General features: G+C 39.4%; 1 protein-coding gene across 2 annotated transcripts; it reads right to left on the bottom strand.

Annotated features, from left to right (window-relative positions):
• Window positions 1-649: 649 nt before the first annotated feature.
• clcn7 (chloride channel 7) lies at window positions 650-24,993 on the bottom strand. 2 transcript variants are annotated; one of them, XM_034088880.2, is made up of 25 exons: window positions 24,762-24,993; window positions 23,239-23,313; window positions 21,861-21,926; window positions 21,179-21,244; window positions 19,312-19,444; window positions 17,566-17,675; window positions 17,017-17,097; window positions 16,709-16,771; window positions 16,382-16,465; window positions 16,004-16,097; window positions 14,109-14,173; window positions 11,951-12,067; window positions 11,792-11,846; window positions 10,996-11,056; window positions 9,550-9,691; window positions 7,849-7,942; window positions 6,955-7,127; window positions 6,236-6,287; window positions 5,966-6,093; window positions 5,567-5,652; window positions 4,657-4,789; window positions 4,013-4,072; window positions 2,945-3,121; window positions 2,178-2,258; window positions 650-2,077 (listed from the first exon to the last, which is right to left on the bottom strand). In XM_034088880.2, exons 1-25 carry the CDS (start codon window positions 24,873-24,875, stop codon window positions 1,991-1,993), a joined length of 2,397 nt encoding a protein of 798 aa, XP_033944771.2. In that variant the 5' UTR covers window positions 24,876-24,993; the 3' UTR covers window positions 650-1,990. The 2 variants fall into 2 exon arrangements, with proteins under 2 accessions (XP_033944771.2, XP_033944772.2); XM_034088881.2 differs by lacking the exon at window positions 23,239-23,313.
• Between the last annotated feature and the right edge of the window lie 303 nt (window positions 24,994-25,296).

Here is a 25,296-nt window from a genome sequence, read left to right as displayed (position 1 = left end):
ATACTTTCAGTTTAGATGGACTTGTACAATATTTCAGTGCATCAGTAGTTATTCCACAGACTACACCTTTTGATGAGATGCAATGAAGTTTGGCATTTGTTCGTAGTACGGGTGTTTTTTTGAAAATGCGGTTTCCTCTCAACATGCGCATGCTTTCTCTCCGTGTGAAAAGTTAAAGCATGCACAGTGTTGTCTTCCTATTGGAAGGTTACACATGTATCACTTCTTTACAAACATGTGAAACAAATATGTAATGTAGTTTTGCATTGAAGGAACTTGGTGTCTGTGGGTGTGAACAATCAGAAAGTGTTTTATCTGTCCTTCTTCTGACATCTAGTGGACACCGAGAGAAGTGGTGGTGTGTCTTTAAAATGATTTACTGCTAGAGGTCGTGACATCTTTCCTCAGGGAATTAATCTGTTGTAATCATTTATGAACGTTTTATGTTTAAGTGTTTCATTGATCTCTATTATCATTAAAAACGAACTATACTATATGATATACTGTGTCCCCCTGTGGAAGATTCTTATCCTCTGCTCACTTCTGATACCGCCAGATCTTTTAATACTTTTATGTTCACTTTAAACCTTTGAATCCATACAGAGGAGAGTAAAAATGACTCTTTTGTCAAGCAGACACACAGATAAAATGACAATAGATAGATTTCAACTTTATTAATTCACAAAAGGCTTATCCAGTGGTTAAGAAATTGAGCATAGTCCATATTTTAACATCTAGAACTGTACAAAGACAACAAAAGGAGACCAAATCTAAGGGTAAAACCGAAGCAGAAAACAAAACACTGATATTTGAAAACATGTTGGATTTACAAATTGACAATTTTAAATCTGAGTTTTTTTATTGTGTAAATTGATTGGTTTAAACAGAAGTCATGTGATAAACAACGGTTTACATTCATTTGGAGTTCATGAGTGACACTTTCTTTTCAGTGGTAGAACAGAGAGCAAACATTTTGAGGTTTTCTGAAAAAAGAAGATGGTACCTAAGAGTTTCAGTCCGTTTTCACTGACAGTAGTACAAAATATATGCTCAGTAAAGCTGACAGAAGGAGAGATCTGTATCTCTAGTTTCTCTCCAATGACACGTTTCCAAAATAAATAGGTGACCATTATGTTTTATTAAAGGTGTCTTGGGATATGTGACTGGACATAGGTGAGCCCAAATCACACACTTAAAATACATTAACAATAAATAACAGCATTCGCTCAGTGCAAAACTACACAATAGCCGAAAATAAAAACGTTTCCTGCATCGCCAAAGAAGACCGTAAATGGTCGGTTATTATACGATGAACCCTTGCTCAAAATCATGTTTTCAAAGCAATCCAAAAAATGTAAATAATCAATGTTATAACTGATTGATATGTGAAGTGATATCAGAACAACACAAAGGACACACTGAGGGACATGTCTTTAAATGAAGCTGAGGGATTTTAACTTAACTTCCCCATGTACGTAAAATGTCGTTAAAGAGGTCTGTGAATACTATAATTGAAATACAAATCCTCAGATAAGGCAAAAATGTTTTTCTTTTCTGTCCATTACACATTATTTGCAAAAACCTGAAAGAAAAAAATACCAAGGGTACCAAAGCTCCCGTTCTTAGGGTTCATTTAATGTCTCAGAGACGATAACGTATTCTGTTGAAAGCAAAACATTTCAAATGGATTAACGGAGCGAATCCGTTCATAAGGGGCTGTTATTCTTTATCCAATTGTTACACTAGTTTTACATTTAAGTGTGTCTTTTTTAACACTTCACGTGTTTTTTCATGGTGAACATTTCGGCTTCAGGAAGTAACGGACACCTCTCGGCCGTGGATGGTGTCCTGCATAGCAGCTGAGGAGGCATCAGGTGGTCATAGTTCATAGATCCGTGTGTGTGTGTGTGTGTGTGTGTGTGTGTGTGTGTGTGTGTGTGTGTGTGTGTGTGTGTGTGTGTGTGTGTGTGTGTGTGTGTGTGTGTTAGTACTATGTCTGGGCCAGCTGAAGCTCCTCCAGTCCGTGACTACCCAGGTGATATCTGGCCAAATCTTTCCTAGTCACCAGACCGACCACCTGAAAACCAAATGTGTGAAGTCAGAATAATTGTCAGCAACGCGAATGTGATCATGACATCAATCAATGCATTAAGTCACACGCAAACACACACTCTTACCCTGTTCACATCATCCGCTACCACCAGGTGTCTGAGTCCCAGCGCTCTGAACAGCTTAAACACACGAGGAAGAGAAGTTTCCTGCAAACACAACGTCTCATTTTAGTTTAAATGTTATGTATTCATATAAACATAAATATTGGCCATGGGGAATTAAACACCTGAACTTTTTGAACATTCAACTGTTTGCAAATCATCAATCATCAATATTCCAATTACTGTATATAGACTATTCTGCACTGTTTCTATTATATTCTCTTTGATTTTATATACTTGTACTATTTGATCTGTTTTATTGTGTTGCACTGTCAGAGGAGCCTGTGACCTAAGAATTACATGACAATAAAAGCCTTGAAACTTGTGCCATAGAGTGGTGCAGTGACGCGTCCTAAAACCCAGAAGTAAGCTGTGCATGCGTTCCCTCGACAAAAAATTCGGATTTCTCCATAGGATTTTGGAAAATAGCTGGAAATAAGGTCTGTGGAAAACGAACCTGATAGATAAATGCACGTTTTGTTCAGCCGGATAATATACACATGTCTACCCTACTTTTATAATTTTCGAATCATAAATCTATTTGTTATCCGAAAACAAAAACGTGCATTTATCTAACAGGTTCGTTTTCCACAGATCTTATTTCGAGCTATTTTCCAAAACCCTATGGAGAAATCCCATTGCTTTTTTCTCGAGGGAACCCGAGCGCAGCTTACTTCCGGATTTTAGGACACATTTATTATGTACATCTACATAAATCGTGTGTGTGTTACCAGTGGCACAGTGTAAGGCGTTGCGTTCATGAACTCGGTGAGGTCCATCATGCACTCCCTCTCGTCCTGGGACACGTGGATGCTCTGGATGGGGGGGAAGCGGGGGTACGCGTCCCTGAAGTCCTTTAGCTGGAGCTTCCTCTGAGTCAGCCGGGAGCGAGCCAGCTCCACAAACACCTGCCGGGACACAGGAGGAACTGTGAGCCACACTATTTAACAGTGCTTCTCAAACTTTGTTCAGTAGTCTTCCCCCTTTGAAACATTTTCTCAGCCAAATACCCCCTGACCGACCCCGAACATTTTTGATCGAAAAAGCCTATATAAATAATTACAATATAGTGATGTTCCCTCAGTGTGTGATTTATTAACTCCTTCGTGGTATGCATTACAACAAACTAAGGATATTTTCATTTTATGCATGAAAAAAAATAACGCAACACTTTTTTAAATTTAAGTAATATGTTATTGTGAAAAACAATAAATACAATACACACATTTGACATGTTTATATGAGGACCCCCTTGGTGGTTCTAGGAATGTTTTATATAAAATTGTGTTTTCTATTTAACTTAATTTTACTAAGATTATTTTTTTAATTAACCTTTTTTTTTTATCTCACGTACCCCCTGCAGTACCCCAACATACCCCTAGGGGTCCGCGTACCCCCATTTGAGAATCACTGATTTAAAACATCATAACAGTGAAGAACTTGTATTTTTGACGTGAATGGAAATATGAATATAAAAAAATAAAATAAAATAAAAATTATTAAAATAAATAAAAAAGCAGATAAAATAGTTATATGAATAATTTGAAAATATGAATTCTTACTTATTTTTTACACACAGTGTAAAAAGATGCCTTTAAACCAAAAGCAATTACTTTTTAAGTGAAAGAAAAAAATATGCAAATATAAACAAATAACTAATAAATCGAACATTAATTGAAATACATTTATTTAAATAATAATGATATATGTACAAAAAAACCTACATATTTTGACTTAGATTAGGGTTAATATTAAAGCTGATTTCAGGGCAGTGATATATGAAGGGTTTCTGATGTTACCTTGTGCTTGAGAAGAACGATGAGCTGAGAGCGGAGGATGAGGCCGCAGAGCTTCGACGGCTGAAAGCGAGTAAACAACAACAAAAGGCGTCGTTAAAGAAATATAACGATTCAGATTGAAGCTCAAACTCTCTGGTACAGTATTAACAGTCTAAAACTAGTCATCCCGAAAGTACTGCGATAGAATTCCTCAAAAACTAATAATACTTTTTGTGGCGATTATCTACTTTGTTTCCAGTGTGTCTTCTCTCAGCCTCTTGAGAGTGGGTACTTTGATCTTTTCTATTCAACATTGGATTCGATATGACGAGGAAGTGGGAAAGAGCTGCAGACATTACTTCCTCAAACATGGTCTTATGTCTGCACTGCATTTCTGGTATATCAGTTGCTACAGTAGGTGCTGGTATTTCTGCATTTTTCTCAAAGATGTCTCTGCACAACTGCTGATTGTTGGAAAGAACTAGCATCTTAAGAGAGACAACAACATTTACTGCTGATACTTTAAAGGGGTAGCTGTGATTTGCTCTAAAAAAGGCCTGAACAATGACGGTGAAAAGTCAGTCCACGTAGATGCATTTCACCATCGATGGATCCTGCTAAGATAATTGCACTATTTAAAAGAAAACAAAGCCTTCATGCATTACCTCGTCACTATCAGCGCCCTGCATGACGACCGGGAAGCCGTTGTGATTGGTGGACGTGTTGCTAAGGATGTCCACGATGGTCCCCACTTTCTCTATCCTGTTCAGACAGGTGACCGGGGCACTCATCACCTCTCTGTGTGTGGGGGAGGAAGAGGGAGGGGGAGGGAGAGGAATGAGAACATGGAAAAAGGAGCAAGTGAGAAAAATGATAAATAGTAGACTATAGTGTATTTGAATGGAATATATTTTAACAATCATTCAGGGAACGCAAATGTGCTTATTGAGCTTAAAAACAGTTGAAAGGCAATTGAATGAAATCCCCAAGGTAGATGTATAATATTTTTCTTATAATGAGAAGTTGCTTCCCCTATAATGAATGAAAGGTGTGAGAGCGGTGCGTAGGTGGTGTGATGTAGAGATCCAGTACTTAAATCTGCCAGTCTTACACTTATATAGTTTAACATGAGAAGTGTGCGACTCTTTTCACACAGAAATGGTTAATTAATTAATTGGGGGCGGTTTTGGCGCAGTGCGTTGGTCATCAGATCAAGGGGCGTTGGTAAACTCCAGTTCGAATCCCGCCTCGGCCGCCACTGCGTGAGGCCGTTGTGTCCTTGGGCAAGACACTATACGTGCATTTGCTCCTGTGGGTAATGTAATTACATGTCTAATATGTGTAATGTGTAAAGCGCTTTGAGCACCTGTAAAAGCGCTCTAATAAAAAATGTAATGCATTATTATTATTTTTATTATTATTATTAAGTATCTGCTTTTTCAATTAAACGACCGATATACACAGTGAGTGGATTTCATACTTAAAAGTCCTGTGGTAGAGTAACTTAGCTGATCTTCCTAACTAGATGAATGAAACCCTGCAATCGTTCAGTCAGTGTCTCAGAGAGGGACTCACCTGGCTGTTAACCAATGGGAGGTGGCGGGAGCGTCCCAGTGCAGGAAGGGGACGCTCTGCAGCTTGATGTGGATATCATACAGACCCTGGAGCAGGAAGAGATTTGATTTGATTTATTTCGAACGTGTGAAACAATAATACTAAAAATAAAAATAATAATAATGAAACAAGAGAATTACGATATTGTACAAACTTAAGCAGTATCAAATTGATAAACAGAAATATTATTGACTTACAAATTATATATTACACATCCGAAAAGAGACAGTGGACTTATTGCTCCATCAGCTGCTAAAACCCTCTTAACTGTGCAATTCACTGCACTATTGTTATATATTTGAGTACAATGTGCAGATTTTATTGCATCATTTGATTGCACAGTTCTAAGTCTAAACTCACCTCCACAAAATAGTCCCCTACTATCTTGGCAGTCATGAGGACGAGCATGATGGGAAGACCGTACGTAACGTTTCCTGTCGCCTCCACCATGATGACGGTCAAACTGAGAGTCATCCTCACTACGCCACCTGGGAAGAGGAGATGTAGTTATATGGATTATTTAAAAAACAGACTCCAGAGTATGGATAGCTCTCCGCAGGCTGCAGATGTGTCACTGTGATTGGTCGTCTTAATGCAGTCCATTTCTTATTTCCAGTTCAGGTTACTCACCTAACTGAGCTGCGGCTCCAATCAGAGCATATTTACCAGGGTCCGCCCAGATCTAACAAAACACACAGGAAATAATAGTTCAAAGCATCTCGAGTATTGATATAGTTGTTATACTAATAAATACCGGAAAAAAGCAACATCAGTCATTTATAGGTTGGACCAAATACCAGAACTGGCATCAGGAGTTATTACGTTTGAGAAACCATGTAATTAAAGGCCCCCTATTCAGGTCTCAGATATATACAAAACATGTCTCTGAAGTGAACAACAGATCATTGTAGCATTACCCATAATCCCCTCTGTTTCAGCCCTGTTTCCAAAGTGCTGATTCTCTGTCTGTGACTTTAGATGAAAATAAGGAGGCCCTCCCCACGCCCCTCTGAGAGACATTTGCTTAAAAGAACACAATGGTGCTCTAGGAGGAGATTCAGGTGATAAGGGGGGGGGGGGGGGGTACCTTGGTTGGTGATTGGCTAATGGTTACACAAGCCACAAAAACGTTATGACATCATAAAGTGGCCAAAATCTGATCAGCTCATTTTCAGACAGGTTTTTATAGAAATGGATCAGAAAATGTGGGTTTTGCATAATAGGTGACCTTTAAAGTAAAGTATTGAGACTTCAATGTAACCATAATGTGGTTCTCTTTCTTTATGGGAACTGAATTGGATCGTCTTCTTGTCTTCCCACAGAGTGAAGAATGATAAAAGTGCACTCACCGAGCCATTGGGGGTGATGGAGGCCAGCAGGATGCCGAACAGTCTCCCCCAGGCGGCTCCTATCAGCAGAGCGGGGATGAAGACCCCCGCAGACACCGCCAGGCCGTACGTCCAACACGCCAGGAAGAAATAAGTGATGGTGAACAAACCCAGGGTCAACGGATTGTAGGTCCCTTTAATGGAGACAGAAGTTCAACACATCTGTTTCACACACTGACCATATTTAAATCCCACCTCTTATAACGCCTGTCTAGGCTCCCTCTCCAGTCTAGTCTAAAAAGTCCAACATTTTAGACTAGACAGTAGACACGTGTAGGTATATTTGATATTAAGTACTTTTAGTAAAAAAAACAAGAACACAATGTAAACCTCATCTTGTTTACATCTGGCGGACAATTTTAATGGTCTATCTTATTCTTCACAATTTACTACGATACATTTGCATTGAACTATTTGTACATTTATTTCCTTTTTTTGTGAAACACTTTGTGAATTGTATTTCTGTGAAAGGTGCCATAATATGTATAAGTATTATTAGTACTATTATTACATAGTGTGTTTAATGACGGACACAAGTAGCGTTGCACGTGGTCAGTAAGGGCAGCTGGTTGAGTCGGACCAATGTAGACTTCCTGTAGGGATTAATAACTTCCTGTTGGGAGTGTTTAATAACTTCCTCTGCCTGTAAGATGGCTCTGAAGGTCACTCAATATGTCAGACCCTCCACGGAAACGCTCAAACGGAGAGGAAGTGGTAAGGAAGAGAGTGTGGAGGTCGGATTGGTAGTACTGGGCTTTATTCATTAAAATCCCGTTTCCACAATGTGCAAAATAATAGAAAGAAGGAAACACTGGGCCAGATGTTTGTACAGAGTTATTTTTAGCAGCTTTTCACCTGCTTGTGTGTGGAAGAGGCTGCGGACGCTTATCTCAGGAGTGTTGAAGAAGATTGTTGCCATGGAGTTGTACTCTCCATCTGCACAGAACAACTGTGAGAGAGAGAGAGAGAGAGAGAGAGAGAGAGATTGATAAGAGCTGGATAAAAAAGAGGAGACAAGAAGAGACTTCCTTCCTTCCTGTCGCTGTGTGATTTAGTGATTTAACTATGCTGTCTAACACGACAGATTAGGATCAGTGAAGGTATGTAAACCTCATTTGGTGCCGTCATGGAGCAGCGGTCCAGAGTTGTTTATGTTTTCTTCGTCACGAGCCACTCCTATCTCTTTCAAAATATTTCCTCTCTCCCCAATATGTCTAATAAAAAGGTGAGGATGCCAAAAAACCACACTACAGCATGGGTGGGATACATGTCCGTGAATACTGATTCAGATGAAGTACCAGTTGTCTGTTCTGCCCAAACATGATGGGTTGAAGCCGTAATTAAAAATGTAAAAAGACCAGAAAAATAGAACCTATCCCAAAATAATCTGCGCTCTTTGAAAAAGCATTTGTGACAAAATAATCTACTTGAAAAAATATATTATTGTATGAATTAATCACATGGAGAATGTAGACATTACACCTGGTATGTAGACATTTATACATTAATACATTTTCGACAATGAATTATAAGTGAAATATTTTTGAATGATTGTGAGTCTGAAAGAGCTTTGCTTATCTGTATAATTGTGTCCATTGGGAACAATTGAAACAGTCTCCTCTCTTAGCAAGACCATGGAGTTGTGTCTCCATGTCTGATGTTGAAATACACAGCACAGACCTGATCTGTAGCGTGAGTAGCTTTGGTTCAACACAGAAACCATTTGTTCACGCACGCGCGCGCGCGCGCGCGCGCGCGCACGCACGCACGCACGCACACACACACACACACACACACACACACACACACACACACACACACACACACACACACACACACACACACACACACACACACACACACACACACACACACACACACACACACACACACACACACACACACACACACACACACACACACACACACACACACACACACACACACACACACACACACACACACACACACACACACACACACACACACACACACACACACACACACACACACACAAACAAAACAAACAAAACAAGGATCGGCTGATTGTTTGCCTCTGCAACAAATTCCATTGACATCCCTCCAATAGTTGAGACATTTCAAGGAAACCACGATTGTCACAAAAGTAAAAGTCAGGGTTTCACCAGAGTCAGAACTATTCATCCTCTGGGGAACATGATCGTCAAAATGGTGTCCTCTACTTGGATCCTTTGTTCTTAGGACATACATCAAAGCGTAATGAAGTGAAACAGCTCTCTGGTTAAATAAACAGGAAGCATTAAGGTTCTCTGCGAGAGGCTTTATCTTATCTGAACCTGCACTCGGGTCGGTGTAATGTGCTCAATCATGCTCATACACTTTTAAATCTGTCTTGATAACTGACAGCGCTTGTGACACCACGTAACTGTGACAGTTTATGACAAAGGTGAATCTTGTTGCAGTGTGTGTGAGAGTGTGAGTGTGAGTGTGAGTGTGAGTGTGAGTGTGAGTGTGAGTGTGAGTGTGTGTGTGTGTGTGTGTGTGTGTGTGTGTGTGTGTGTGTGTGTGTGTGTGTACCTGCAGTGGGTACTTCTCTTTGTTCTCGGCCCCCAGAGGCTGACAGTCATTGGAGAAGTAGATCATGGTAAACGACACGGCCGCAGTTACTGCGGCAACCAACATGGCCTCCATCACTTGTAAACACGGCCGATGAACATACCTGAAACACAATTACACGCAAGGTAGTTTTGAACAGGTAATGAAACTGTCTCAATATAATTCTAATGTTATATGACTTACATAAACAAACAAGACTATCAGCAAGAAGATTGGCTATTTCAAAAAAAGTTATCCTCAATGTGTTGTTTTTTACAGTTAATATTTTATTGTGCTGGTCAGATTCTCATCGAATGTTGTCCTAAACTAGCATGTAATATACTTTATTGATGAAATACATTGCAATAAGCTGTTTTAAATCCATATATGATTATACATTAGTAATACTATTGCAGTTACTAATCTTAAATAGCCACAAATATATACATTTCCAAAGTTATTTGTATTCAAATCTAGGTAACATTAACAAAAAAGCCTATATTATTATTTTTTTAAACGGAATTGTATTACTACTGTTAAGTTTTGAGTATGCAAGTCAATTTAAGTCAACTTTAAAAATTAATTACTTTGGTCTGAAAACTGGCAATAAATAAAATCCTATTATTAAATATCTGGAGTTTGTCGAGTAAACAGTTATCTGACGGTGAGTTTATGAAATATATCAGTTTTTTAATTAAAAACCTGCATCACAAACGTGTTGGTGCTCATGGAAACAGCCTTTTGTCCACAGGGGACGCCAGATCAACAGAAAAAGGATAATTAATCATAGCAGAAGACATACTTTATTATTCCTTTAGGGACAATTCAACACTGTAAATGACGTTTTAACCAAATCACCACTTGAATTAACTAGAAACGGACATGTTGTTGTTTGTTGAGCATCAGCGTGAACTTTCCTGAGACTGGAGGAAATCCACGGTGCAATAAAGCGTAGTGACTGGAACAAAGCTCTAAAGACGCCAAGTGGATTCCAGGTATTGTGACGCGATGCGACACATATCCAAACGTAATCCTTATGATCACTTAGGTGACAGCCTGTTTTCAGACACACATGTATAAATATAAAAATGTATAACCGTAACCGACTCAACATTACCATATCTATGTACCACAGAGTTCTTGCTGCATAATAACCTTTACCCAGAGCCACCCGGTCCAACAGTGATTACACCTGTTCTCTATTTTAAATCTCCTCGATGACAACATGTTGACATTCAGAGAATGTACACAACCCTTCATTAAATTCTAGGGAAGCTTCGTCATCTCGCACCCCACCTTAATGCTACCGTGTGTTTCTTGGCACACGAAACACACAAAGCTATTTTTGATATGTCACCTGACCCTGTGTGGCAACCTTTTCACGTACATTTGTGACGTGCAATTTTTTAAGCCTTTTATAGACCTTACCTGATCCTGAAGATGGTCAGCCAGTAGTTCAGTTTGTTGAACAGAGCGCCTAACAATCCACCTGCACAGGGAATATAAACACTGCCGTCAGAATTTCAAACATTAACTGAACCAAGTATTAGTATATTAGTAGAATAATCAGTATTTTTATTATTTTAAATTAATCCATTCATTGATTGATCTATAAAAGGTCAAAACTTAGAGAAAAATGTCCATCCCAGTTTGTGAAAATCCAAGTCATGTATTTAAAGGTGGGGTAGGTAAGTTTGAGAAACCGGCTCGAGATCGCTAGAATTTGAAAATACACAACCGGAGAAAATCTGCCACTTCCTTACAGAGCCCCTCCTCCAACACACACGAACGCGCACATGACCAATGAGGGCACGAGATAAGTTTGTGCCCCGATGGAAGGCTGACAGGCAGGTAGGTTGTACTTTTTACAGTATTACGGCTTCTACAGATGACATTTTTTAATGGATTTTTTGTCAAAGCACTTAAGATATTCATTGCTATCGGGATGTTAAGAGCATTCCATGGAATATAACAACAAGTGTATCTCGAGCCGGTTTCTGAAACTTACCTACCCCACGTAGCCAAATATATTTTATATAGTTTAATATTTAAAAATAAATACAGTGAAATTAAGAAATGTCCATATCTAAGATGCTGCAAGCTCTTAATATTTTTCCGTCAATTGACTAATTGTTGCAGCTCTATTATGAATATACTATTATTATTATTATTGAATATATTATAAAAGAGTCAAGTATTCCCTGGAAGATAAAGATATTTTTACCAAAAGCTCCCATAGCGATGAACAGGGGAATCTCATAGAGGTTATAGGCCACACTCTGAAAAAGGAATACAAACACATCATGTCATTGTTTACTTTACACAGACTAACAAACAACATAAAGGTGAGGCAGTAACCAAATATGAAGTGTTGGTTTCTCACATCGCTCTCAAAGCGCCCGAAGTTGATGAGACCCGGGTTGGAGAGGTCTCCTGGTTTTTTGTCGTAGATACTGAGGAAGAAGTTCAGGGTGAAGGTGGAGATCATGGAGGCGAAGAACTGCAGGGGAGAGAAGAGACGGGGGGGGGGGGGGGGGGGGGGGGATTGTTAGGCATGATTCGGACACTGAAAACCATTCTGCTATAGAGAGGCGAAGTCCCTCCCCTTCCAATGGAGAGAGAAAGATTATCTTTTGATCCCGTTTGAATTGTGCCACGAATTACACACATGATGTTTGTCAATTTAAAAGATAATTTTGCAAGTAAAAAAAATGTAAATGTGTCGTAAAACTGTGAAGTAACACATTTTTTTGTGTGAAGCGCTCAATGAACTCCATCTCTGGTCTCCCACACGTCACCAACACCAAGATGGCCGTCACGTTAGCACATTTCACTTCTTTCTTTCAGAACGAGGCGGAAAGTATTAAAAGAGGTGAAAATCATTCCAAGTCTGGGCGTGTTGAGAGCTGTAGATACACACAAGGGGAGTTAGTCGGTTCCGTAAGAGCCAGCATGCGGGACCGGCTTTACAAGGTGTCGGTGAGTAACACGAGTGTAATGTGTAACGGTAATGTACGCGACTCTGGGATTTGTAGTCTTTCTAGTTGTGTATTTTTCATAGTCTTATATTTCAACAGTTTTAAGACAAACTGTGACTTTTTTGACATGGAAATGATTTTTTAAGATTGACAAACATCATAAGTGTAATTCATGGCACAATTCAAACGGGATCGAAAGATACGTTTTCTCTCTCCATTGACTTCAATACATTATTTTTCAGAAATAAGGTCCCATGGGGCGGAAGTAGATGGGCGTGACTTCGCCACTCTATGCCCATGCTCTGGGGTCTTCTTCGCTGCTTTTGGTGTAATTTGTGGCGGAAGTACAGCACCACTTACGGGCCCGGCATATGTACTACAGCGCCTAGAGCTAGTGAACAATATTTGAGAGAAATGGTTATTTTGTGTATATAGAAAATGTTTTAGATCTTTGAGTTCAGCTCATGAAAAATGGGAGCAAAAACAAAAGTGTTGCATTTATATTTTTGTTCAGTGTAGGTGGGCGTGACTTCACCTCTCTATAGGCTATCTTTTTTAATTACTTTTTATTAGCAACAACCTCCCTTTAAAAATTGTATTTTATTCTTTAATATTTGGTTATTGTTTTATAGGTGTTATTTTACGACTTTCTTAGCGAGATTCCCTTTTAATAATTTGATCTTTATTATTCTTATAGATGATTTCGTTTTTATTCTTCTTATAATAAATGTGGGTTTTAATTTCAGTTTCTTATTATTTTATTTATTTAATAGGTGTTTATATTTTATCGTATTTATTAGTTTTGTCTTCCTTTATTTTACCAAGAGGGATCACTATGTTATTGTTAAGGTACTCTTGATGGGTTGGTTAGGGACTGGTCCCAATAGCACTATGCATGAAAGGTGAATGGTTGAGTGTTATAATTATTAGTGTTATAACACGTATAACAGAATAAGTACTTACATTTGGTAAATGCACACAAGGTAATGACTGCAGCTGCTCGTTTTATGTATTTGTCAGCAGGTTTTTTTTTGGTAATTGTTTGTATATTTTGTCTTAATTTGTCGTTGAAATCAATGGTCCCTAAATCTGACAATCTCAGTTTGAGATTTAATTTGTATCAAATATCCTTTATCCGTCCCACACAGGAGAAATGTACTTACTAAGAAAGAGGCAAGCACGTGGTTAATGAAGTAGAAAAAAAAAAATCTGGTTCAGGTATTTATATTGTATCATCTTATGTTAAAAATAAAAGAAATATTGAAAATCAAAAATAAATCAAAAATGTTGGGGATTTTAAATCTCAACAACATTCCTATTGTTATTTTACTTGAACTATTTGTATTGCACTATCCTTATTTATGTCTTAGGTATATTGTACTTTTTGAAGAGCCTCAAACTGTTCATTGCCAACAACTACAGTGTAGCCATTATGCATGTAACAATACAACCTTTGAATCTTAAATGAATTCTGTATACAAACCTCTTGATTTAATTTACTTGACAACATAACATGATAAGGAGTTTTATCACAGGGTGTACTATGGTGTACAGTGGACTTACTATCCTCCAGGTCAGCATCTGGTTCCAGAAAGAAGCTCCCTCCTCCAGAGAGAACAGGACGCCGCCTGTCAGAAACAGAATCTCAGTCAGGAAACACGGCGTGATGTTGCTAAATGATTCCTTTGATCCCCGGACGCCATGTCTGAAGAGGAGTGAGCATCCCAAGCTAGCTGACAATCACACGGCATCCTCCACATTGACTGATAAGCGCAGTAACATATTTACAGGGTTCACATGAGTTAATATGGAAGAACTCTGTTCACACGACTGTAATACATTACTGACGTGGTATGTGAAGCATTTCCAGACTACTGATGAGAAAAGTCTATATGTACAAGGAAGCTTTTACTCTACTGCTTTACCGTCACGACTAATGATGTCAGGGTTTCTGCAGTGTTCACTTAATACATTTAAAGGGGCCATATTCTGCTCATTTTCAGGTTCATATCAGTTTTAGTGTCTCTACTGGGACATGTCTCCATGCTTCAATGTTCAAAAAGCTCTTTCTTTTCCTCATACTGCCTGTGCTGCAGCACCTCTTTTCACCCTCTGTCTGACACTAGAGCCCAGTCTGCTCTGATTGGTAAGCTGGCCGGCTCTGTTGTGATTGGTCAACAATTTAAAGTTGTCCCGCCCCTTAGCCTATCACGTACACTGTGTTGGAGCGCTAGCCAATAGAAGTGAAGTCAGTGGGTGTTTCTCAATGTCGAGGACGCTTCCTTGGTAGGACAAGTCCCTCCGAGTCAGGTCCTTCAGAAGCGAGGCAAGAATCCTTCCTAGCCTCGGAAAACGAAGAATGGTGGAACAGGTGTGCGTCATATGCGAGGACCCGCCTTAAATGGAGCGCGATTTCCGCCAAAGATTTGGAAATTGGTCCGTGCGCAAAGCATTGTGGGGATTTTAAGACCGCGGAGAATACACATGTGCAGCCTCGAAATTTCCCGCAACAAAGGACGCCGGCCTCGGTAGAATTAGACATTGGAACAGTCCTTCGGCGGGACTCGATGACGTAGCATCCTTGAAATAGTGGCTCTGGAGGAGCCTTCCTCGACATTGAGAAACACCCACTATGTTCCTGAAGTAAACAAAGGACTCTAATGGAGGCGTTTCAAGCAGCGGGGGGGGGGGGGATAAACTTCCTCTCGTAAATTTAAGTTTTTATTTGAATTCTAAACTTGTCAATTATGAGTCAACTATCTTCCTGAAGTCTGTAGCTAGCAGCTGTGACCATGTTTGCTAAAGATCTGATGGTACCGACTGAAAAAGGACAAGACAACATCCTGCACTCAAAATTAACTGTCAAAACAATCACGTCTTTGTTTATCGATGTCTTTTGACTGCACACAATACAAAAAGTTTTATATTATCCATCATTATCGGCTCCAGCAGGCAGTTGCAAATTGGATTTAAGTTTTTTTTACCACCTTCTAGGACATTTTGAATGTATTCATTTATCAAAACAAAGCTGTAGCATACCCCCTCATCCTCCCCTTAACATCCGCACACACCAACATAACACTTTTTAATACAGATACAGTTAATAGGTTTTTATGTTATATATTTAAACTCTTGTGTATAATAATTACACACTGTTTTGGTCTATTGTTTGAACCAATATTGGATCGACTTGTACTTTGATGCTTTGGCCTCATAAATCACTCTGAATCAATAAAGCCAATAAAGTCTTTAATTTGAACTGCATTGAATTACATTAAATTAGATTGAATAGTCCTGTCCCACACAAGTTCCCTTACAGGTGTGTCTGTCTTTAGTCTGGGCATGCAGCCACACGGCTTGGTCTGGTGTCTTTGTAGCAGCTAAACTGCCTGCACATTCAGGCAGATAAATATGAAAACACATACGTATGCAGGGTGCTTTAGTGATGTTGTTTTTACCGACTGGAGCTCCAAAAGCAGCTGAAACACCGGCAGCAGCTCCAGCAGAAACAAAGTCTCTTTTCTCAGTGTCTCTCCGGAAGTATTCAAAGATCTACAAACACACACGTATTACTCGTTATACATTAGTTTAACTACAAACACACCCTATCCACGTACAGTTAAAAACATGTCAGTAGTACAAAAGCATGCTTGAATGAAGAACAATCATATTTAAATGATTGAAAGGTATAAAGGATCTTCAGTAAGACAGAATACAGGGAGTGTTAGGAACAAAGTATTTCAAATTAAAAGAAAACATATAGGCGTAATTGAATATACTTCCATGTGTTTAATAGCCTGAGACACACACAGACACACACAGACACACACACTGACCTTGAAGTCTCTCTTTAAAGAGGTGCTCCTGCCCTGTGAGACTCCTGCCGCTACAACAGCACCAGAGTGAATCATGGGTCCTTCCTGAAGGATTGTGGGTAAACAAGAGGACAGGTATGAAAGAGAATTCATGGCAGGCAGTCAATTTAACGAGAAATGATCTTGAAAAACTCAAATTTTCCAACTCCAAAAATGCAAAACATAATTGTATTGTTTGTAAAAAAAAAATGGCATCTTTTAGTCTTAGCTTTGTTTACAGTTCTAGACTTGATACTTAACTTCACGACAGCATTTTGAAACAAACAGTGAGGGATAATATTTGTTTACCTTTCCGACAGCAAGACCGCCAACCACTGAACAGATAACACCGCACACTTTCACCACCAGGGTCTGTTGGGGGAAAACAAAACATGTTACAGATAAGAAACTCCTTCCAAAACCATCCATTGAGATGTGTGTGTGTGTGTGTGTGTGTGTGTGTGTGTGTGTGTGTGTGTGTGTGTGTGTGTGTGTGTGTGTGTGTGTGTGTGTGTGTGTGTGTGTGTGTGTGTGTGTGTGTGTGTGTGTGTGTGTGTGTGTGTGTGTGTGTGTGTGTGTGTGTGTGTGTGTGTGTGTGTGTGTGTGTGTGTCTTTACCTTGAGTCGTACCACCCTAGGAATCTTGACTCCATTGAGGTAACATTTTATCTGAGGGATCCCACTTCCTGCTGCGATGGGCTGCATGAGACAAAAGGGAGAGTTATATTAAAATATAGAAACCTACAGTATTTATGATTACGTGAGTAACATATAAGGGTGTGAGGAGTGTTGGTGTTTCTTTGTGTTGAATGAAATGTCTCAATGGTTATGAAATGGAATTGAAAGCAGACTGTTTGGGGGGAAAAGCAAGACTGAAACAAATGTGTAATCAGTCTGCTTGCATGAAGAAACCTAATGTTGCTTAATTAAATCTCAGCTGACTGTGGTGAACCTGAATGGGAGAATAAAGGAAGCACATTCAGATGTACTGATTTTCACTATTACTAACAAAAACTGGTACAGGCTGTTCCCTAATTAGTTTTCACTTGCACTTCCATGTGAATGTTGTGTCAGTCAGACATTATTCTCAAGGAACAATCAAAAGCACAAAGCGGAAGCCGACTAAAATCATTAAGGTTACTAAAAACACATCTCCTCGAGTCTTACCTCGAAAAATGCAACGAGGATGGCCCCCATCATGACGATGGCGGAGTTGAGGACGGCCCAGAGGATGAGGGAGATCGACAGGCCGCCAACCTCTGTGAACTTCTCTATGTCTGTGAGGGGTCAGAGGTCAAGGAAAACCACATACAATGTGTTGAAGCGCTAGCCAACAGTGCGTGAATGTTACAAAGTGATGTTATTATGCTACATAAGTAAACAAAGGAGTCCAATGGAGCAGGGGGGGGGGATTGGGAGTGTGTGGGAGAGAAGCTCCCTCTGGGGGGAACACAGGGATTTTCTTGAGAGGGTCTGAACCAAACAAGGATGTCAGAATCAGAATCAGAAACAGGTTTATTACCGGGTACACATACGAGGAATTTGACTAGGTGGTGCATACATAAAAGTAAAACAGCAATTAAAACACAGATAGAAACTATTTTAAGAAAACTATAATAACATAGAAAAATATAGCAGTATTTACATTGAATATGGTTGAAGTAGAATTGGTATAAAATATGTGTAGTAATGAAAAATGTAAGTAAATGCAGCCCAACAATACTTCATTCAGGTATTTTTTCATTTTTGCCTTGACCAAATATTGCAGCTTACTGTGATTTGGGCATTGCACTAGTCCATGTTCGATAACATTTTGATTAATTATGCAGCCTTAATATATATATAAAACAGTGCAATACCAAATGATTATATATTCTTTCAGTCACTGTTTCTCTGTACTGTAAAGCACTTTGAATTGTCGTGTACAGAAAAGTGCTATATAAATAAACTTGCCTTGCCTAGCCTATTGTACTTGTGCCTGTAAAGCCCGTGTCACACCGTCCCGAAGTTCACACCCGATGGACACACGAATATGGAATTGTGAATTTCGCACAAAGATGGCCCTGAACCACACACGAAGGCAACATTTACATTACATTTAAGACATACAACTGCAATGAAAGTAACAAAAACAATTATGTTACAGTACTATGATACTGTACTGATATCTTCAGACTTTGTTCTTTACTTTATCCGTCTTTATATGTAGAAGATATTAAGTTTTCTCCGTAATATTGTTTCCATAGCAACAACAACTTCCTGTCAACTCGCCGTCAAAATAATATATTATATCCTTTTCAGTTTCACAGAACACAAATTGGGTTACATAATATGTTTACATGATTTTGTTGTGCAATAAAACAACCCGATGGACACACGATAAAGGAAATGTTCAAATTCGGCTGTGATCGTAGCAACATCGGGCCATTCGTGAGGGCATCTTAAGCCTTCGTGTGACCGCCGGTGGAGTTTCTCAGGCTCCGGCAGCAACTTCGTGAGCGGTGGCAAAATCTTTGACATGCCAAAAAATTGCCGAAGGACCTTGCGAAGGTTAATTTTCGTGTTGAATTTGTGTGTACATTTTGCCATCGTAAGGCCATCGTGAGGGCATGTTGTTATCACCGGTGCCGGCGAATGCCCGATGGCACCGATGATAACACGAAGATGACTCGATTTGACAAGATGCCCTCACGAGTGCCTTACGAAGTTGTCGCTCACGAAGTTGCCGCCGGAGCCTGAGAAACTCCACCGGCGGTCATACGATGGCTTAGATGCCCTCACGAATGGCCCGATGTTGTTACGATCAGAGCCGAATTTGAACATTTCCTTTATCGTGTGTCCATCGGGTGTCAATTTCGGGACAGTGTGACAGGGGCTTAACAAGTTGTTCTGATTATCTTGCACAAAGGATACTCTCTTTGACCACTCGGTATTTGATCCCAGCAAGTTCCTCCACCGCGATGTCGATAAAGCAGGCGATGAGGCCGGTCAGGAAGCCGATCAGACCACAAACCACCCAGCGACTGATCTCCAGACAGCGGAAACCCTGGAAAAAAAATACAAGAACAGAGAGGAGATAAAACCATCACCAGAGGAGAAGTTAGAGAGTTATTCAAAATAAGGGAAATGCATGAATTCACACACATTGACATTACATTGCATTTAGCTGACGCTTTTATCCAAAGCGACTTACAAGAAGTGCATTCGACCAAGAAGACATGTCAAGGTGACTATATAAAGTCACCTTTGTTACAATATAAGAACAGAAGATGGAAATTAGATAGGAGCTTTATCTGGCATAAATAATATCTTCCCAATGTGTTTTTATGCATGGTCCTTGTTTATTAACCCTTCTCTTAGCTCTTCCCATGCTATTTTCGGTCAAAATTGACCGGTGTGTTTTGCACAGTGATATCTCTAGAACCCCTTATCCAATTTTGATGGTTGACATCTCATTTGAACAGTCAAAGCAAGTAGAATCAAGGGATGACAGACAGAATGACACCAGGGCTGAATTTCATATTCTTTTTGGCAATAAGTTCAAAGATAGTGCTTATTTTACATTACTGTATATTATAGATATGCTTGCCATGTAGGCTGTGTTTACTAGAGATGGAAATTATTTAGTTAGTGTTGTAGCTGAGATTCTTCCCGTTCCAATGATGTATGGGATGTATTGATTTGATACAAGCAAGCCAGTGTTTCATGTCATGGTCCGGACCCACCGGTGGGCCCATCAAGTTCAGCATTCACTGTGATGAATATAAAATAAGACACTGATACTGTTTTCTTCAATGAACATTTATTGAAAGAGAAATATACCATAACAGAACATGTGTGTGTGTGTGTGTTCACGTGTGTTCACGTACATAGTTGGCAATGCAAAATTGTGGAATGTCAGCTCAGGCTCCTCTCCCTCAGGGGCCTCTATCTCAGGGGCCTCTCCCTCCTCTCCCTCAGGGGCCTCTCCCTCAGGGGCCTCTCCCCCAGGGGCCTCTTTCTGGTCTGTTGTAGGCTCATAGTCTGGATCGCTGTTGTCTTCCATTTCTGAGACATCTTCCTCCATCTCCTCTTCATCTGGTTCAAAAATGTGTCCAGAGCCCCTCGTACAGAAAATCGCCTAATCGGTCGCCTGCTCATTGTGTCAATGAGTCAAATGTGAGCAAGGCACAAATATAACTGCTTGAGAGCCAGTAAGGGAGGCGCATTTAGCACGAGAAAGTGAGACGTTTGTGTTTCTCGAGGGGCACAGAGCTCGCACCTGTGAGAAGGTGTGATACATTGTATCATACAGCGCGAGAAAGGGAGAAGTTCCTGTAACGTGTGTGTGTGTGTGTGTGTGTGTGTGTGTGTGTGTGTGTGTGTGTGTGTGTGTGTGTGTGTGTGTGTGTGTGTGTGTGTGTGTGTGTGTGTGTGTGTGTGTGTGTGTGTGTGTGTGTGTGTGTGTGTGTGTGTGTGTGTGTGTGTGTGTGTGTGTGTGTAGATGTTTTCCATCTGCAGGATGAACATAATACACTCAAACCCATTCATTTTCTATGGCGGTCAATTTCTATGTTGAATAAATCACTCAAAATTCAATGCAAGTGGTGACCATCAAGTGTATATGTTCAGAGGCCTAGTGTGGAGGATAACAGAAGGTATTGAGGCAATTGGATGAAAAACACAATATTTATGATTAAAATAAAAGTCATTCGGTCACTTTTGACCTGAAATGCAAGAGAAGGGTTAAGGACATGCAAGGTTGGATAACAAACATCCAGATGTTTCCTTCTCTACTCACCATGTAACTCATCCTCCTCTCCTCCTCCAGAAACAGCTGGTTCTCAATGTTATCATAGTCCAGACTCTGGAATAACACACACACACACACACACACACACACACACACACACACACACACACACACACACACACACACACACACACACACACACACACACACACACACACACACACACACACACACACACACACACACACACACACACACACACACACACACACACACACACACACACACGTGCACAACACAGCAAATCAATACAAAATCAATATTTAAAATCAACAAAAGCAATGTTTTCTTCTATTTTGCAATACTTTATGATAAACACAGATTTAAAAAAATTCACAAATACCTCATTTACATTTTTAGATCAGCAAGTTCATAGTAAACCATAGATATGTTAATGCAAAGCTGAATGTATCAACAGCTGTTAGCTTCCTGCCTGCTTAAGAGGATTATTGCCCTGTTAGCCTAACATGTTTTTAACGTTTCAAAACCTGAATGGCATTTTATATACGTGTTACATTCAACTATTTGTATTCTTCATCTATTTCTTAACTCCAACAAGGTGACATCAAAACATGAAACGTGTACATCCCATATACACATGATGCTTTAATTAAAACAATCTAATGCAGGGATTATATAATAACAATCAGCATTGAGTTGGCATTTTTACCTCAAATTTAAGTGACAGCAGCTTCTCATTATGAGGGATCTCTTTAGGCCGCCCTCTCAGAGATTCCTGCAGGAGAAACAGAGAAAAAAACCGAAATCACCAAACTGAAACTGACTTCTAACCTCTGAATCAAGAGGGACTGGAGGAATGGGAGGAATAAACATTCGGATGCAACACACAAGCATTTGAAACGACACATACAAACGTCTATTACTCTCAAAGATCACTACCGGAGAGAGGACATGTTTTACAGACTTCATCTAACAGATACAGGAGCATTCATAATCGAAGATGCAAGCAAGCCAACTACAGTCAAATAAAAAGTCTAATCTATTCCACATGTGGATGCTATTTGAAGTGAGCGTCGGTCGCACAATCAGCAGCGAATAAAGCAACTACGCAACACATGTGCATAAACAGACTACAGACAAAAGCTTTTATTTGCGGCAAACGAAAGACGTGCAAGTCAAATGCATGGCATCACATTCCCATCAGGCAGTGAGAACAGATCTGAATCTGATGGTTTCTGTCACAGGAGGAAATGGATGTCCTGTCAAGCTTAGAGACGGAAAAGTAGCTTCAAGCGTCGGATGTATAATCCTGTAGCGACGTGTCACTCCAAGCTGCATCTGCTATGCTGAATTTAAATAGCTTATTGTGTGTTTTCTTTGTATTTCTGGGGAGATTTTCGATGCTTGATTGAACTGAGCTATACAAGTAAAATAACATAAAACCATTTTTGCTTTTCTTTTGTAGCCTAAAAGGACTTGGCTGCATTTGTTGTGCAACCCATTGATGTAAAAGTTCAGTAAAGGTCACCAAGTAAAACCTGACTAAGATATGCTAATTCAAAACATATTATCTGTATTGAATAAATGGTGTGTTACTCAATCTGTTTTGTTTTTTTAAGTGTGTGGGATCAATCAGTTTCTGAAAACTAAAAACAGAATGGTCAGGCGGCCAGTGTTTAGCACAAGGCCTGCCTCAGTTCATCATTTGCGATGCATCACAGTGGAAACCTTCAGACAGTTTCCAAACACGTGTTCTTACACACACTGGATGAGTCAAACATCCTTATTACAGGTCACTTGTGTGTCAAGAGTTCCCATAGAAGGCCATATTAAGCAGGGAGCTACTGAGAAACATGAAATGCACCCACATCATCATTCACACTCACATTAAGTCAACTGTAAACGGTGCTAGATGCTGTTTTTAATGATTTTAAGACAATAAAGTAGAGTTTTTATAATTACAGAGGGTTAACTAACTACACTAAGGAAGTCTAGAAGAAATGGCGGTAGCAGTCTACATGAGGTGATATCGATAGAGGAGTGACAGACACAGAGAGAAATAGTTCGACGTCGTTCTCGGGCTTTACCTCTTCAGACGTCATCTCCTCCTCCAAATCCACCGTGCTCAGTCTGCCTACCTGAAATATACCGTCTCTCGACAGCTATAGACACGACAGATACCAACACAAATATATATATATATATATATATACAAATATATATATATATATATATATATATATATATATAGGGATATTGTGTAGCCATTTTCAAGCTGATGCTTTAACATGTTGGATATCCAGATAAGATACAATAAAGTACATTTTGTTAAAACTTCCACCTTGAATCCTAAAGGAAATGAGTAATCCTGGTGACACGGAGAGGGAAAAGGAAGTAGGATTCTCCATATTAGGTGGACAGAGAGGACGTTATTTAGTCTAAATATAGCAGGTCTACTAGTTAGTGACACTGTCAGTTTGAGACTGTTATTCTGTTCACACTAACATACTAAAATAAAACGTATACTGGATATAAACAGTATCCATAACAGGCTCAGATTACCTGCAATTATGTGAACACTGATTTTATTACTTTGAGAATGGACTTTCTTACTCCAATTCAGGAAATGTAACAATCATCATCCTTTCTAAAGTAATGACTGACATGAGGTTAAGTTATTATTCTCGATAACTGTGTCCTTATACGAAGCTGCCAGACTGCCTATTTTAATTGTACGTAACCTAGTAATAAAGATAAGTCACTAGCTTCTCAATATAATGAAAGGACTAGCCTTTCAAAACTCTTAATAATCTGATTATTTCCCCTAGATAACAATCGAATTACAAGCAGCATGTTGTAAATTATTGAACTAACACTAACTTAATTACTTTCATGCAGCAAACAAAGCGCGTTGTTGCATCTGAAATGCAAAGACACCATAACACAACCAAAAAAGATGTCAACAATCCATACAAAAATCTTCACAAGCATTCATATCCCATGCAGCATTTAGAAACATGACTCAGTGTAACCTTATTGGTTAATAAAAACATGACACAGCATCTTCTGAACACTTTAGGCACAGAGGTGGAAGAAGTACCAGAAAAAGTCCTGCATTCAAAATGTTACTCAAGTAAATGTAGATATATATTATACTTAAAGAAGCAAAAGTAAAAATACTCATTCTGCAGATTGGGCCATTTCAGAATAATATATATGTTTTATAATGATTGATCATTACAGTGTTATCAAAGCTGGTAAAGGTTCAGCTAGTTTGAATGACTTTGTATACTGCAGGGTAGCTTGTGGATTTACTCCAGGTGTAACTAAAGTCTGATTTAAATGTTGATTATATTTCACATCATTAATCCAAATCTGTAAAGTAACAAAAAGGTATTAATAAATGTCGTTGAGTAAAAGTACACTATTAACCTTTGAATACCTTGTAGTACAACGTAGCAAATAAAGGCAATACTAAAGTAAAGTACAAGTACTTCATCATTGCACTTAAGTACAGTAGGCTACTTGAGTAAATGTACTTAGTTACTTTACATCACTGTTTGGGACTAACAGACGTCAGGGTGGCTAAGCTAACATGCTACAGCGGTACCTGTCTGGAGGGTCGGGGCTGCTCGGAGCCGTTCAGCAGCGGGGTTCCCTCCGCCGTGGCCCCGGACTCGTCGGCCCGGCTGGACCACGACACTTTCTTCGTGATATTGGCCATAGTGGCCCCCGGTAGCTCGGTGCCCTGACTTCCGCTGATTTATTTCATTAATTTCAGTTGTGGCTGTCTCACTGGACACTGTTATTCTTCCTCAGCTTCCCATGATCATCATGTGACACTTGTAAGGATCGTGTGAAGGGCCAAACATGTCTGGCGCGCTGGATGCTGGGAAATGTATTTTTTTGTTCTTTTTATAAAACAAAAAATGTGTCACTGGATTAGATTCACACTTTTGACTGTACCTTGTAATTTAATTTAGAATAAAAACCAACTAGACTCCCACATTGTCTGCTAGGTTTTTTGATAATGTTGTGGCAAAATACAAATTCATAATAATACATTACCTTTATGTAGCTTTTTTCTACTCAAAGTAGCTTTATAAAAGTACAATTCAAACAACAAACAAAGATAAAATCAAGTA

Source organism: Pseudochaenichthys georgianus, chromosome 8 (assembly GCF_902827115.2).
Source record: "Pseudochaenichthys georgianus chromosome 8, fPseGeo1.2, whole genome shotgun sequence".
In the NCBI taxonomy this organism is placed as follows: Eukaryota; Metazoa; Chordata; class Actinopteri; order Perciformes; family Channichthyidae; genus Pseudochaenichthys; species Pseudochaenichthys georgianus.
This window is presented reverse-complemented; position numbering and strand designations above follow the sequence as displayed.